The sequence below is a fragment of the Cavia porcellus genome, unplaced genomic scaffold, assembly GCF_034190915.1.
Source record: "Cavia porcellus strain 051 isolate PalLab524CR breed Dunkin Hartley unplaced genomic scaffold, mCavPor4.1 scaffold_1, whole genome shotgun sequence".
NCBI lineage: Eukaryota > Metazoa > Chordata > Mammalia > Rodentia > Caviidae > Cavia > Cavia porcellus.
Window position 1 is genome coordinate 49945417 of NW_026947484.1, and position 16237 is coordinate 49961653.

At 48.2% G+C, this 16237-nt stretch overlaps 2 protein-coding genes across 4 annotated transcripts in view; one reads left to right on the plus strand and one right to left on the minus strand.

Moving 5' to 3' along the window:
• Nucleotides 1–1272: 1272 nt before the first annotated feature.
• Nucleotides 1273–16237, plus strand: part of Sqor (sulfide quinone oxidoreductase) — a 51553-nt gene continuing 36588 nt past the window's right edge. The window contains exon 1 of one of the 2 annotated variants that reach the window (XM_063248136.1): nucleotides 1273–1417. The gene's annotated coding sequence lies outside the window, so the exon portion shown is untranslated. Of the gene's footprint in view, nucleotides 1418–2500; nucleotides 2726–16237 lie in introns of those variants that run through there. The other variant, XM_063248132.1, reaches the window with a different exon arrangement.
• On the minus strand, nucleotides 1545–3496 carry LOC134475968 (uncharacterized). 2 transcript variants are annotated; one of them, XR_010047318.1, is made up of 3 exons: nucleotides 2708–3496; nucleotides 2009–2181; nucleotides 1545–1605 (listed from the first exon to the last, which is right to left on the minus strand). XR_010047318.1 is itself a non-coding variant. In XM_063248164.1 (2 exons), the coding sequence occupies exons 1-2, from the start codon at nucleotides 3253–3255 to the stop codon at nucleotides 2052–2054; spliced, it is 678 nt and encodes a 225-aa protein (XP_063104234.1). In that variant the 5' UTR covers nucleotides 3256–3493; the 3' UTR covers nucleotides 1545–2051. The 2 variants fall into 2 exon arrangements, 1 of the variants encoding a protein (XP_063104234.1); XM_063248164.1 differs by having other exon boundaries at nucleotides 1545–2181; nucleotides 2708–3493.

Here is a 16237-nt window from a genome sequence, read left to right on the forward strand (position 1 = left end):
TGATCTACCCTTCTGAACCCCTTCTTCAAGGGCCATGAAAGGCTCAGCTTTTCTCTGCTCCACATGGATGGCCTTTCGCCCTCTATCTGCCTGCCCAGACACCATAAATTATCGTCATGTTGCCTTTGCACAAGCCTGGGGTCTCCGGAGGTCTCTTCCTTGTGCTGTTCCTTACATCAGCCCCTTAAATCACGTGGAAAACAACAAGTCAAATTACAAGCCATGATCGCAATAACTTTTATTGTTACACTGTTATAAAATCTTTTATAATTGCCCCTGCATTTACCTTTCTTGACATCTTTATTTCTTCACAAGCTTTGATTTATTGTCTTAAGGTCTTCATTTCAACCTGCAGGTAGATCTCCCGTGAGGATTTCTTACAGGTGGGTGTAGCTGCAGCAGACTGTTTCTTTGGGAATGGCAAATGTGTGTGTGTGTTCCTGCCTGGGGGATGTGGGTTCTGCTGGCCTCAATCCAAGTGTGGGTTGAGTAACTGGGAGTGAAGTGCAAGGCAGCCTGTGGCAGGGCTGCACAAAATGAAGGGTAGCAGGTACTGGGCCAGGATACTGAAGGCTAACTAGCCAGGTGTGGAAGCACATGCTTTAAATCCCAGCTCTCAGGAGGCTGAGGCAGGAGGATCTCTGTGAGTTTAAGGCCAGCCAGGAACTACATAGCAAGACCTTGTCTTAAAAAAACAATTCAGTTGAAGGTTAACCAGACAGTGGGAGCTGGTGTTCTCAGGAGAAAGACTGCTGTTTCCCCAGGATCCCACTGTCAGGTTCAGTGTCAACTCTGCAGTGCAGTGTCACTACCCAGTCAGTGAAGAGCCCCCTTTCCCACATCTCGGTTACCTCTCCCCTTTGAGAAGTGGGGTCCAGTAATTCACACACCGTGGGCCGATACTTACTCTTCCATTTGTCATAGGGCAGGGATGTTTGTGCTCAGTGTAACACCTGCCCCTGAACGGGTCACCCCAGCCACCATGCCCTGTGCCACTGCAGCACAGCAGGTGGGATGGGCAATTTAGAGTGGACAGAGACTATCGGCTGGCAACTCTGGAGAAGTCTGCCAGGGTCAGGTTGCTGGTGCCTGCTGAGGGCCTCCTTCCACAAAGTCACCCAGCAGACCCGGGGCAGACTGTAGGGAAGGGAGGGAGGCAGGAGACATGGAGATGAACTCGCCCTTTAGCTGGGCAACGACCCAGCCCCGACGATGGGCACACACCACCTTTTAGTGCCCTAACAATGGCAATAAAATTTCACTGTGGGTTTTGGAGTGGGCCCCCATTAAACCACAGCAATAACATAATTCCAACTGCCGCAGTACTGGCTCCTGCTGCTACCAAATACTAAGTCTGTGCCAGGTACAGTACCGATCACTTTCATGGATTAACTCACATTTTCAAGGATCCTAGGAGGTAGGTGCTTAAAAAAAATACCGCAGAGCAACGCATGGAAAACAGATAGTGTCCACTGTTGTCCTCTAATTGATGTGTTCTGAAATTTTTAGTTTCTTCTTCTTCTTTTTCTTTTCTTCTTCTTCTCCTCCTGCTTCTCTTTCTCCTTCTCCTCTTCCTCTTCCTCTTCTCCTTGAAATAAAATGGATCTGGGGGAAAAACCAGATACAAATTAGTACATTCTTACCGAGAGTGGTGCTTTGTGCACCCCAAAATAACTTTTGCCACTCACGGTCCCGAATACTGTGAGGTGTTTATTGTCCAGGGAAGACGCGTGGTGGTGTTGGGGTATTTTGGTCACGAATTTTGAGACCCGACTTAGGGTGCCAGTATCCTGAGCTCTATGCCCAGCGCCATCCCGGGTCCCATGCAAGTTTTTGATGCCCCACCTCTTCCCCCTATACTCAGTTATGTTACAATTTTTTTTTCTTTTTGGTAAAATCAGTCGTTTCAGCTCTGATGCTAAGAAACGTTAAGCATTGTGAAATGGTTTGGAGAATGTACTGAAATTTCCTAGAATGGATCTACGGGTAAAAATCGAGAGAAGTTTACACTTTATTTTAGTTAGAATTCCTTTAATCAGGTTTGTTGCAAATCACAGAAAATCCTGTCTCCAATGCCGCAGGTGGAACCCGAGACGGATACGGATACCAATACTGGGCAGAAGTCTGCCGGCGTGTGCAGCTGGGGTGCTGGTGCCGAGTTCCCCAAGACTCAAGGTCCCTCTAGGTGAACATAGGAAATGCAGATTGAGAGACAAAGAATTAATATTATTAAAAACTGCCAGACTAAAAAGGCTCAAAGAAGCAATTACACTTCCCAAGGATTTTTTTTTCCTTTTTGGAGAGGGGAATTTGCACTTCTGAAGTTAGCGGGGCTTAACTTGCACGAGGACGATTTCCGGGCCACGCGGTCCTGGGACCCGGGAGAGGCGTCTCCACCTGGCGCCTGCCGGTGGCCTCCGCCCCGCGCGGCGAGGGCCCGGCTGACCCGGCCGCAGAGTCGCTGAGCTTCCGGGCCGCTCTGGCTCGGGGACCTCCCGGGGAGAGCGGGGTCTCGGCGGGGAGCCGGGGAGCGCGCAGGGCCTGGCGAGCCAGGTCGCCCACCGGCCGGCGGGCTCCGGGGTCCGCGGGTGGCTGCGAAGCCGGGACCTCTCCTTCCGGCGGGGGAGCGGCGTGCACCTCGCTCTCCCCGCCCCCAGCCTCGCCCCGGGCGGGGCCAGCGCGGCCGGGCTCCGGGCAGCGCACTCACCGCTGCGCGCACCCTCCGGTAAGAGGCGCTGCCGCCGATCTGGGTCCGGCTGGGGAGGGACCGGGCGGGACAGCGGTGGCCGGGACGGGGGTCCCCACGCGAGTCCCCTCGGCGCCCTGCAGCCCGGCGCTGGGGACTTTGGCTTTTTCCACCCGAGGCTCAGAGTCTTGGGGTGGCGGCGGGGCTGCCTGGCCGGGGGCGCGGGAATTAAAACCCACGTCCCATTCTTGGCTGCAACAAAAAAGAAAAACAAAACTAACACAAACGCAGTCTCCCAAGTATCCGCGGTCTTGCTGCGCGGGGTTTGGGCGCCAGCTGCTCCAGGGCTGTCGCCCAGGGTCCCAGGGCGCGCGCGAGGGGCGCTCAGACGGGGCTGGGGTCAGGGGTGCGTGGCGCTGCCCTGCCCCCGGGGACCGCGGAGCCGAGAGTGGGGTCCCACGGAACAGGCAGAGGCGGGAAGCGGGGCATGGTGCGGTCTGGGCCTCTGTCCTGGAAATCCCAGCCTGGCTTTTTTGCTCAGAGAGCAGAGCTTCTGGATTTGTGGTCATCTGTCTGCCCCTTCCTCCAGTGCCAGGTTCTGACCCGTTTTTTCCGGGCACTCCTTTGGTACTTCTGGGAGAACTGACTCTTCTTCCAGAGCAATCTTTCAAAGGTGTAAGGCAGAGCACTACCAGAGAAACCAGTTGGGAAACACTTGTCAGAATATTAAAAGAGTTTCTGATATACTGTTGTAAGTGCTTTGAAAAAACTAAAGCTTGACTAAATAAGATACAGAAGCGAGTCTAACAGCTGTCATAATCTTTTTATTGTTTACTTTTTATGAGTACCTGTTTGCAATACGTAATGATTGATTCATTGTGGGCAGTTTCTCCATGTAGGTGACACAGCTCAGTTCCCTTCCTTTCCCTTTCCTCTGCTTGCTTGCCCTGGCTAAGCTAATTTTGAAACAGTAAAGAATAGTAACAGGTACTGTCAGCACTGTATCTGATGTCTTTGGTGACAAAATCATAGATTCTGCTAATATTGCTGTGACTTCTCAGAAGAAAATGTTAAATATCAGTGGCAGTGCAAAGAAGGATGTAAACTGTTTTCCCATCTGAGTTCCTGAGTCCTGGTTAAGATCCCTCGATAGTAGACACAGCTAATAACTTGGCTTCTGGGTTCAACACAAAGTCTCCTTGGTGTTGAATTTCTTTAGTCTCAACTTCTTTACTGTACAGTAGAGGTAAGGACAGCTTCCCGTGAACCCAGAGGACTTGACATTGTACCTGGCATGTAAGCCGGAACTTGTCTCCCTGTGGACCAGTGATGGCAAACCTTTTAGAGACGAGTGCCCAAACTGTGACCCCAAACCACTTATTTATGCAAAAGTGTCAACCCTGCAAATGAAGCCTGAATACTGAGGTTATGGTTTAGTGAAAAACAACTATACATTAGCATCTTTTGTCCTAAAAACACAACAGCAGAGTTTCAATGAGGCAAACAGCTTTTTCTTGAGAAGTTAAAGTTTGTGTCTGGCAGGCTCCTGCACAGTGAGTGAGATCTTTGCTGTTGTGTCTACTGATAATCTGCCAAGCCTTGGCTGGCACCAAGAGAGGGCTGTGTGGTCCCCTGCTGCAAAGGTGCCAGGGGTTCACCAGCACTGCCCTAGAGATGGCTGTCATCATTGTGCCCCAATCTCGGTCCGTGGAAGGTATCCGATGCATATTTATTGAATGGATGTATGGGTTAGAGGTTTTTTCCAGCTATACCTAAGATGAAATTCATGAAGGTGACCAACTGGTGATCTGGGAAATGACCCAAAGTTTACAACTCTTCCTCTTCCTCCTCTTGCTTTATTTAACTGGTAGGGAAAAAAATTCGTAAGCACATCTGAAACTGGAGGTTTGAACTCTTAAGTCAGGGCCTGGGGGTCTATGTGACCGGGTTCTGCAGGGAAAATGAATTCGAGTGTTAATAGGAAAGAAATCAGGATTCCTTTCAGGGTTTCTTCTCTGTCTGACCCAGGCCCAGGCTTGTTGACCAGGTGGTTCGGCCAGAAATGTCTTGAAAGGAGCTGGACTCACGACATGGCCTTTCAGGCCTAGATGTATATTCCTCTCCCTCTTTTCTCTTTCCCTGCTCCCACCCCACTGTGAAGCTCTTTGGTGCTGGAGATGCGATAAACAGGAGCAGGAGAGTCATTCATTGACAGCTGCCTACACCAGGCCTGAAGCCAGCTGGTTACTTCCTAGTTCCCAGCTTTAAAAGCTCTGCAGTCTCACAAAGGTGGATGTAACAGTAATAATTAGGAAAAGTGGATCCAGCCACCATTTTCCTGATTTGCTTTGTGCAAGCGCTAAACTATAGTAGAAGAGGGAAGAGAGCTTTGCCAAGAACAGGAAATTCAGATGCATACAGTTGGGGAGGGCGGATGCTGTCGCCATGGATTGAACGTCTCCTCCACTTCTAACCCACAGCGTCTTAGGATGCGACCGTCATTGTAGGAGATACAGCCTCCCAGGGGCGGTGAGGTGGTCAGGTTATTGGAGGGGGCTGAAGTGCACTGTGACTGGGGCTCTGGAAAGAACTCGAGTGAAAGGCTGGTGAGGATATAGCGTTTGTGAGGTAAAGAGAGAGAGAGGCCTCAGGAGAACCCAGGCCTGATGTCACCTTGCTCGATCCCGAACATTTCTGTGTGGCCCCTGGGATCCTGTCTGAGGTCATCAGAGTCTTACACACCTTTGTGGTTCTCACCGTTGCCTTTGGTGGTGACTCAGGCTGCCTGGCCTCACACAGTAGGTGCTTTCTAAGGGCACGCCAGGGCCTCCGTGCTGGTGTTAATGAGGGAGCACCCTTAAGCACCACAAGGAAGCTCCCTTCTCATCGCCAATGTGAATTTTGGTGTTTTGGCCTCAGCTGAGCCCGCAGGGAGCTTTCATTCTGTCCACTGGGCAACCGGCAGCTTCAACCGAATGGAGCAGAAGTACCGTGTCCATCCTGGGGCTGACCCTTGACTCCTGCCAGGGCGGCCTCCACGACAGGTGACCCTTTCCTGTTTTCCGGGCTATTTGAAGGCGACACATGATTTCTTTGCACTCATGGGTCCCCTTGTTGTCTGTGCCTCCCAAGGAAGTGCCCATATGGTGCCTCTTGGAGCAAGGGCTGGATGCCGGAGCCGGAGGGAAGACTGGTCCATTCTCTTGGCATCTGAATTTGGAGGGTGACCAAATCTAAGCTGATTTTGAGTTCCAGAGGAGGAAGGGTCTTTCAAGTCGAGTGGAGACATCCACTTATGTCACGCTCAGGAAATGGACTCTTGTGGCTAAGTGACTTGGTCATGGTCCTTCAACCTCTATTTTGTCACTTAAAAAATGGGTTAATATTTCCTAACTCTCTGGCTGTTGTGAGAATCTATGCAAAGTGCTTGTCACGATGCCTGGCGCCTAGCCAGAGCTTCCACAAATGCTGTTTTCCAGACACTTTTAGTATGCCTGGGGTCAGGCACCGGCCCGTGGCAGCTGCCCAGTGACTTGTAGTGGACAATGCTGCAGACTTGGGGCAAAGATTGGGTTTCAGGCCTGGTTATAAATCCAGCTTGTTTTGCTATGAAAAAAATCACAGTTCTGATCAATCCAAGGAGTCAGTAGACAAGCATCTGTCTTTGATCCCCTGCCTGTAAACCTGCATTTCTCTCTTCTCATTAAGAGGTACTCAGAGGTTTACAGAAGGAGGGGACCTTTGAAGCCACCTGCTGACCCTTTCCCCATTGCTGAAGCCTGGTCCAGAACGGTTCTGGAGGAGCCCTGCCCAGCACAGCTGGGGTGCGCTCTTGGGTCTCCTGACGCTGCCACACCCTCAGTCAAAGCTTCACCAGGGGCAAGCTGCTGCATCACGCAGGTGGACACGGGCAAAGCCTGAGCTGGTAGGGAAGCTGACTCACCTGTGCTGCACCCTGTTCTGTCCTCACCACTACAGGACTGAATTCAGCGTCTCTGGACCTGTTTAACGACGGGTATGGCTTGCTGCAAAAGCATCTCTTTGGTTCTGACCTTACCCACAGCAGCCTGGGTTAGTGCAGCCTTCTCCAGTGGGAGACTGAGTGGGAAACCTCAGTGCTTTTCCAGCTGGCTGATGAATGCTTTTATTGTGGTCATTAACAGAGTCAGGAAACTGAGGCTTAAGCTGATCCCTGCTGTGGGACGGGGAGATTAACCCCATTTCCGGCCTCCCTCAAGCTCACACAGGCACAGACTGAAAGCAAACCATAAATGCCCTCCCCAGAGGCGGTGGAAAATGTTAGGGATGAGGGGGCTAAGTCAGTCCCTTCGTGCAGGGGAGAGGTCAGGCTGCCAGGGCCAGGGCAGCCCTTAACTTGGCGTGAAGATAACCGACTCAGTGACTCACCTGTCTCCCTTTTGTGGAGCCCCCAACGCAACCCCAATCATGATGCTTTGTCTGATTGCAGAGCACTAGAAGTGTAGGCTGAGGCAGCAGTGGTGAGCATGTTAAGAGCTTTCAGGGATACAGACACCTGCTGTGACATGTGTGCCTTGGGGGGTGTGTGTGTCCCGTCCCCCGCTTCCCCCTCCTGGCCCGGGCTGGGAAGACTTGTGGGAAATTTCTAAGCCTCAAAAGGAGCTGCTGCTTCATGCTAAAGTCCTCATTAGTTCTTCTTTTTAAGCATTTCTTTACATGTGTTAATTTTTTTATTAGTCCATGTGTGATATACACTTAGATTACATTCACTGTGAGGACCAGAGACATCTATATAATGTATTTTAATTTTTTTTTGTTTCTTTCTCTCTTTCCATTGATGGAAGATCTGTCTCCCTATATCCTATCGTCTAGCTATCTTTTCTTAGTGCTTTACATTTATAGTTTGGATTTCTTATATAAGTGAAGTTATGCGATGTTTAAGCTTGTGTATTGGTTTTACTTAACATGATGGTCTCAAGGTGCCTCCATTTTCCTACAAATGACCAAATGTATCCTCTTTGTGGCAGGGTAGTGTTCCCTGTGTGTAAAAACTACATTTTCCTTATCCTTACATCTGTTGATGTATGAACAAGTTATTTCCAACATTTAGCTATTATGAGTTATACTGCTATAAATGTGAATATGCATGGATTGCTGTAGTACAATTCTTTGTTTGTTTTGTTTTTGTCTTTTTGAGACAGGGCCTTGCTATATAGCCCAGGCTGGCCTTGAACCCACTGTGTAGCCCAGGCTGGCCTTGAACTTGTGGTGATCCTCCTGCTTCAGCCTCCTGAGTGCTGGGATTACATGCGTGCACCACCATGCCCAATTGTAGTATAATTCTTCTTTTTTTGATACCAGGGCTCCAACTTACAACCTCGAGCTTGCCAGGCAGGCACTTATGCCACTGAGCTAAAACCCCAGCACCTGCAATAGAATTATTTATTGGTAACTCTTTAAAGAAAATTCTTGCAGTCTGTCACCAGAGAGTTAGCAAACTGAAGAATCTAGTGTGGCCCAAGCCCAGAGTCCTCAGAGAGCTATTCCCACTGTGTCTGTTTCCCGGATGCCTTTGCCAGGTTCACCCCTGGAGCACTTGATGCCCAGTTTAATATTTAAGTAAATGTGTGGACGGTCACAGCTCCAGAGTCTGCAGCGTGGCTTTGCAGGGCTGATCGAAGATTGCTCCTTTCCTGGTCTGTTTGCTCACAGCGTAGCTCCTGAACCCACAGGCCAGGCTGGTTGCTGTCTTTCAAGAGCAGGGTGAGAGGAAACGTTTTCAGTTTCCTCTAGGGCAGAATGAGGAGTAATCCAGCCAGTTACTGGTGTCCTCTCTGCCCCGCTCTGCCTGAAGAAGTGGCTACAGTGTGTTCACATTATTCCTTTCTCTTTATTCCCATAGCTCACTGTTGCAAGGATTCCTTCAAGGCATGCCTCGCCTTTGCTTGTATTTTACTGCCTGTGTCCAGCCTTAGCTGGGGCCTGCGTTTCCGGAACAGTCACTTCCTGTGCCTTTGCGTTCCGTTCTTTCCTGTTAGACTTATTTGTAAGGAGTCCCGAAAGGCCCGGCACATTGCCAGGTGCATAACAACCACCTCCAGAGGCTGAACTCACCTAGGTTTCTCCATTCTGTCCTCTCATCGTCTCCCAGTCAGAACAGCTGAGGACCCTCAATGCCACCCCAGCCATCTCAGGTCACAGCTGCCCTGTGGTAGGGGCTGAGCAGGAAACTTCCTGGGGTCCTTGGTGGTTGGAGCTGGGGTGAACTGGAGCCTCCCTGCTTGGGGCGGAGGTGGCCAGGGATGACACAGCTGCTCCCAGGTGTGTCCAAGTGTCAGAGCAGTATTTTTTCACGATAGATCCAAATTAATTATCTCAAAGTTGAAGAGCACAAAGCGAAGAAATAAGCTGAGGACTAAACTTCAAGTGAGCCAGAGGAAGTCCATCGTGGTCTGCAGGTGCGGCTGTGGTCTGCAGGTGTGGCCAGCAGGTTGGGCTCTGCAGCCCGGGTTGGATTATACATGATGTGCTAGGTCCTGGCTGCAGGGAGCAGGCACTCTGAGTGTGGGTGATTCAGGCCGATCCAGAGTTCTCTCCCACTTCCCAGGGCTCACCCGCCTGAGGCTGCCTACCTTTGGTCCATCCTGGGTGACTTCCTATTCCACATGAGTCTGCTGCTCAAACCTCAAAGCCGGCTGACCAAAGCTAGCCCAAGCTTGCCTTCAGGTCCCTGTCTCTGCTTCCTGAATGTCCTTCTCTGCAGCTGTGCTGTTTGTTCCTCGAGGTCCTTCCGGCTTCTCCCTCCTGACACCCCTCTCCATTTCATCTGTTTTATCTGAATCCTTGTTTGCCCTAATGCAGGCCCTCACACTCACATTCGCCACTGCTAAGATGCCTGACCCACGCATACCTCGAGTGGACTGGCTTTATTCTCTTCCTGCTGAATCCCTTCCACACCAGAATTGTTTTTCCCAAGCTGCCTGCTTCCTTCTGTGGCTTCCTGGATCCTCGTTCCTGGCATCTGAAGCCTCAGCGCCCCAGCATAGCCCTGTGCAATCTGGCTATGGGATTTCCTTTCATCTAGTTGTCTCCATGTCACTCAGTGCCACTGCCCAAGCACATCCTGGCCTCCCCACTGTCTGGGAGGACCCTCAGGGCTACTGGTAGCAGGCTCACAAGCTCACATCCACGTGGGCTGGCAGGATGTCAGAGAAACAGCTGGCCAGAACCAGGAGAGATTTCAGGAATAGCAGTTCCCAGAGATGAGGGCGGGCTTAACAGGGACCCCTGGGGGTGCTGAAGTACTTACACTGATCTGGGATCTGAAGATTCCAGGAGAGGGAGCTCTTAGTGCAACAGCTGAGCAGAAGGCCATCAACAGGAAGTCGGGCCCTCAGAGGAAAACTGCCAGGGATCAGCTGAGTGAGAGAGGGCTGGGGAGGAGAGTAAGTGCCCTGACTGCTCCCTCTCACAGCCTCTGACCTTCGGCTGCTTTCTACTGAGCGGACCCAGGGAAGCAGGAAGACAGGGAGGCCCACTGATGCACAGGTCTGAGAGCTCATTGTCCATGTCAGAGGCAATCAAAAGTTCAGTGAATGTTTCAGTGAGAACACTCAGCAAAAGAGGCACTGCCGTTGTCTTCCCAGCATGGTCCATCCCTTTTACCACTCTCTGGAGTGGTTCTGGAAGTTCTTTCATAAGTGCCATTCTGAGGTGTCCCTTTTGTGGTTCTGGGGATTGAATTCAGGGACCCTGCTAGGCCAACACTCTACCCCTGATGTACGCCCTCAGCTTGTGTCTGGGGCCCTCTCAGCATTCCCTGGAGTGGTCAGGATGGCCGGGATGGTGGGTGTAACAGGCAGAAAACACCTGCGGTCTACCACGAATGTGATGCTGAGTGTTGGCCCACCTTTTCAGAAATCATTATCAAGAAATGGGGGACTTTTATTTTCCAACGTGTACCTATCACCCCACTAGAAGAATATTGAGCTTGACTTTCATAAATCTAGGTCTATACTCTAGCTCTTAGACCTAATGAGCGTTTAGCTTCTGAAACCCTCAACATCCATTTTGGGAAAAGGGAATAACAGTCTCTGTCTCCTGGGATTGCTATGAAGATGACGTAAGATGATAAAGTCACTTACGTTCCCTGTCTCTGCTGTGGCTTAACTGTGTGTGTGTGTGTGTGTGTGTGTGTGTGTGTACCACACAGTCCTGCTGAGCCTCAGCAGTCCACTGTTTTATGATACAGCACTGTGGTTTCAAAGCCCAGCACAGGCCTCAGCCCGCTGAAGTCAGGGTGGAGATAGGACATGTACCTTGTGCAGGGTCGGATGCAGAATGTATCTCATCCTGTTCCGGCTTTTAGCAGCTGCTTGCTTCTTTGGTTCAGTGTGTTTTTCCTCCGTTTTCTAAGTCAGCCACATTTCATCTTTCTGATGGGTTTCAGAGGGTTTCCCTCTGACCACAGCTGGGAAGGGTCCTCCATTTTTAAGGACCTAGTAAATTAGATTAGGTCCATTTGGATAATCTGAGATACTTGCTTCAATTTAAGGTCCTTAATTTAAGCACATCAATAAAATTTCGTTTGCCACAAGATACGATTAGAATATCTTTGAAGCGATCATTGTTCTGCCTATCATGATCTCCACTCTGGCTTCCAAAGATTCATTCTTATTGGACAGGCAAAATACATCCTCACCAATCCATGTTCTCCCAAAGACTCAGCTCCTTACAGCAGGCATCGTGTCACATCCAAGTTCTAATCGAAGTCTTAACTTGAAGGTTCAGTTTTATCTTCTGAATCATCTAAGTCATCTAGGAGCAAAGCTTTGGGTATAATCTATTCTGCATCACAATTCTTGTCCTTTTGAAGTAGATCCATGAAATTAAAAAAAGAAAACTTTCCTGCTTCTAGGTTATGATGTTAGAATGGGGTAGGAAACAGTAGAGATATTCCAGCGGAAAAGCCAGGAAAAAAGAAGCCACCAGTCTTAAGATGTTTCAAAATCCAGCTGGACGAGTTCTCACTTTTACAGCCTGGCCCTAACTCTGCAGGGTTCTAAGCTCTGTTCGCTCGCTGGAGCACAGGTCTTTTGTCATGAAACGCAGCATATGTTTGTAGCAGACTAGGTCTAACTTATTTATGAGTTCTTCCTTCAGTTTACTTCTTTTTCTCTACCTGTTTTTCTTGAAGCAGCAAGAGGAAATCAAGGTTGCTTGGAAATCTCTTAGGCTCTGCTTTCACTTCCATCGTTCGCAAATGCCATTTTGCGTCTCATTGCAGTTGGGGTGATGCTCTTGCACTCTCCTCCAGAGAAAAGGGCCCCTTTGCTCCAGTGTCCCAAAATGTGTTCTGCATTTCATTCTGAGGCCTCATAAATGGAAATATTCCCATTTCTACTAATAGTCTGTCCATGATGAGTCAGGTATTCTCTAAGAAGAATTATGTTTTTTTCTACTTCCTTCTGAATCTTCAGTGACACAGTTGTTAGCATTCCTATTTTACAGTGTATTAGAGACAACTTTCACCTTTCCGGGCATGCGTCTCAGCTTCCTTCCAGCCTCAGTCCAGTTCCAGATGTGGCCCATAGTGGGGGTAATTGGGGAGGAGGTACCCCAGTGACTCCTTTCACCCTGGCCCCCGCTAGCAAATCAATCCCACTTGGAGAGGAGACTGGGGGTGTGGTCGGGCTCTGAGGTACTGAGCCTGGCAGGAGCGGAGGAAACAGACAAGTACCCAAAAATAAAACAAATTTGCAGACTCAGAGCACCGATCTTTTGCTTTCTGAGTTACTCTTATAGTATGATGCTAACGAAGTTTTTTTTTTTTTAACCTTTTTCAGAAATGATCTAAGTGTCAACTTCAAATTTCTTGTACAATTTTAATGGCTTATTTGTAATACTCCAACATTTAAGTTAGGCTTTCTAACAGTAAAAAAAGGAAACTTTTCACCCTGAAAATTGGCTTGCTTATTTTTGGTGTGTGTTATCAGTGTTACATAGCAGCAGTGGGCGAGCTCTGTTGCTCTTCCTCTAGCACCTGAAGCTCCACAGGCAGAGAGAGAACAGGACCAGGGTGAGGATGTTTCTCTCCCTCGGCAGGGGTCCTTGGTAGATACTCAATAACAAGCTTGGAAACATTATTACATAGCAGCAGAGTGTAGAGACCATGTGTATTTCATGTAATTCTATTCCTCCACAAAGGTACATGTACACATTTGGCATAGTTAAATGTTACTTAATTTGTATGCTTTTGTGCAGGAAATAAATTCTGTAAGTAAAAATATAGTTTGGATTATGTTTCCTGATTCTCAGTTCTGTTTTTGGACATAGGTTCTCACTATATAGTTTAGGCTGGCCTTGAACTCACTATGTAGCCTAGGCTGGCCTCAAACTCATGGCAGTCCTCCTGCCTCCACCATCCCAGTGCTGGGTTACAGGTGTGTGCTAGTGTGTCCATGCCTGGCCTGATTTTTAGTTCTGAAAATGTAGCCATAGTCTGACTGAGACAAATTAAGCATGAATACACAGCTGAATTTGTACGTCTCTGTCTGTCTTGCAAAGACTCACTTCTTTTATTTTCTTTCAGACCCTGAATAAGACAGGGTCTCTCTATGTAGTTCAAGCTGTCCTTGAACTTGTGGCAATCTTCCTGCTTCAGCCTCCTAAGTGCTGGGATCACAGACGTGCACCACCATACCCAGCTGCAAGCACTCATTCTAAACACCTTTCTAAGCAGGTCTGACGGATGCCACTTCTTTCACCCTCATTTTTTACCTCATGACCTTGCACTTGCCAGGCAGGTGCTATGCCGCTGAGCTATATCCCCAGCACCAAGATGGCACTTCTTTATCAAGATTAAGTGGACAAAAGAGATGTGAAGATTTCCTTTGGTAGAGAAGATATTTCAGATTTCAACAAAGCAGATGATCCAGTATGACAGAGAAAGGAAGAGCCATATTCTTTGAAAGTAATTACTGCATTAAAAAACCAAATAGTAGCTATGTTATTTAGTTGCAGAAATTTGGCCCAGTCATCCACATAATTGCAGCATTCTTCAGTGGTGTGTAATTAAATTGCTTTTTAAATGCCACCTGACATTTCAGCTGATACATGAGGAGAAGGAGCAGAGTGGAGATTTGTTAAATATAAAATCTTCCCTCTGAGCAGTTGGCGCACGTATTAAATGCATCTGGGTTTCTATTAATTATTCAGGAGATGACTGCCATGCAGGAAGAGACTTTTGGTTTCCTGGAGCCAGGAAGGCCACATGGGGCGCACCTGGGCAGGCCCGGAGACAGGAAAAGTGAATGGAAAACCTGTGAAAGCCAGCAGTATCATTTCCATGAGACAGGGGGAAAGGCTGGCCAGGATTGGGTCTGGCCAGTTGGAATAATGCTAGCGGGTTCTGGATGCAAGTTCTGCTCCTGCTAATCTGATGCCCGGTCCTGGGGCCACCGAGGGGGAGCAACGTTGTCTCTTGGGGTGCAAGAGCCCGATGAAGGAGGTGGGCCAGAGGATGGGGTCTGTGTCAGCTGGTTTGTGTCAAAGGCAGGCTCCCGGATGGTCCTTTACTGTCTCCAGGAGTAAACCAGACCTGGGAGGGGCAGTCCCCTGGGATTAGCAAGACCCTCACACCATCATCAACACAGGGGTAAAGAAAAGTCCTGATTACATTAAAGTCTCCAGGGACAGGGAGCAGCCAGTCACTTCCTGACTTTGTGACGCGTTTCACACGGCATTTTGGGTCAGTGCTGTGGATATCACTGCACACTGTATCCAGATGAATGCCAGATGCGGGTGAGTGTCTTCCAGGTGCAGTGGAGCACACCTGTAATCCCAGCCCTTGAGAGGCTGCTGAGTCCAGGGGATCTCAAGTAGGAGGCCAGCTGGGGCTTTACAGCAAGTTCAAGGCTGGCCTGGCCTGGCCTGCACAGTGGGACTCTTGTTTAAAAGAGAAAAGTGAGATTCTATAAAAGAGCCATAGCATTTGTGAGATGTTTGATATTTTCTTGGCACCCAGGTGCTGCTAATCCGGGGACAGTTTATGAGGTCCTTCTTGAGAGTTTCCTGGATTTAGACCTGCCCTTGTGTAGTTTGAGTCAGAGGGTGTGGTAGCTATTTTTATGTGTCAACTTGATTGGGCCATAGGGTCCCCAGGGATTGGGCCAAATGGTATTCTGGGTGTGTCAGAGTGTTTAAGGGTGAAATGAATGTTTGACTTGGGAGAATGCCCTTCCCGATGTAAGGGGCCTCATGTAGTGCACTGAAGGCCAGAGACTCCCGTGAATAAGACAGAATCCTTTCTTCCCAAACACCTTGAGCTGGGGTGTTGTTCTCAGCTGAGTCCTGATTCAGCTTTGGCCTTTCCTGTGTTGCAAGCTGGCCTCTGGACTTAAACTATACCGCTGGCCCTCTCAGGCCTGCGGCTGGTTGCCTGCAAGCCCTGGAACTGTGTCAGCCTCTATAATTGCAGGAACTGATTCCTAGAAGTTCTGTGTAGAACAGGGAAAGTGATGATGTTTGCTCTGGTTCCCTACCTTGCTCCTTTCTACCCTCTCCAGGTGATTCATGGTTTTTTCCCTTTATTGGTTGTGCGGCCTTGATTCTATCTATATATAATCAGAGAATGTATTGCACGTTGTTACCCTGAAAGTAGTTGTTCTGATTACAAGATGTAGGCATGAAAAAAAGATCAAATAATCAGATGATGGAAACACAAACTGTTCTTTTTGATGAACTCACAGAGATTAGTAGTATAGTCATCTACTTGGTATATATATATATAAAGATATATATATATATATATACATACATATATATAGATGCACACATGCATATATATGTATACATATATATTTAATATTTTCCCTCCTTCTTTTTCTCCTTTCCCCTATCCCAGTTGTTCTTTCCTTTTGAGCACTTTCTTTATCTTTCATTTTCACAATATCTATTGTGTATTTTTGAACTTTTACTCTTTTTTAAAAGAATTTACACTAGGGAGGCAATATGATGTTTACACATGTGAGTCTGATTTATTTCACTTATGAGTATGGTCTCTAGTTGCATCCATTTACCTAGAAAAGCCTCCAGTTTATTCTTCTTAGAGCTTCATAATACTCCATTGCATAAAAATACCACATCTTTTTTATTCATTCTGTGGTTGATGGGCATTTGGATTGCATTTTCCAAAACACCAGAATTAAAGGTCCCATTCAGTCCAGTTCTTCGCCTTCTGGATATTGTCCTAGAAGAATTGAAAACATCAAGCTACATGTATATGTGTGCTTTTTAAACTGTTATTATCTTCAAATACTTTTAGGTGTGTCCAGAACCTATGATTCCAGTGACTAAAAAGCAAAGGCAGTGTGCAATCTGACACTATTTTTGATTTTCTTACTTTGCCTTTTCACTCTTTATTCATTTTCACTTTTTTATTGTGGAAACTTTCAAACATTAGAAAAAAAGACGGCTCTCCACAGGCACTAGGGCTCCCACACAGTCTGTCAGTTAGATCTAAGCTATTGTCAACTTGTGATTCGCCTTGTTTTACCCCACCAATTGTACTGT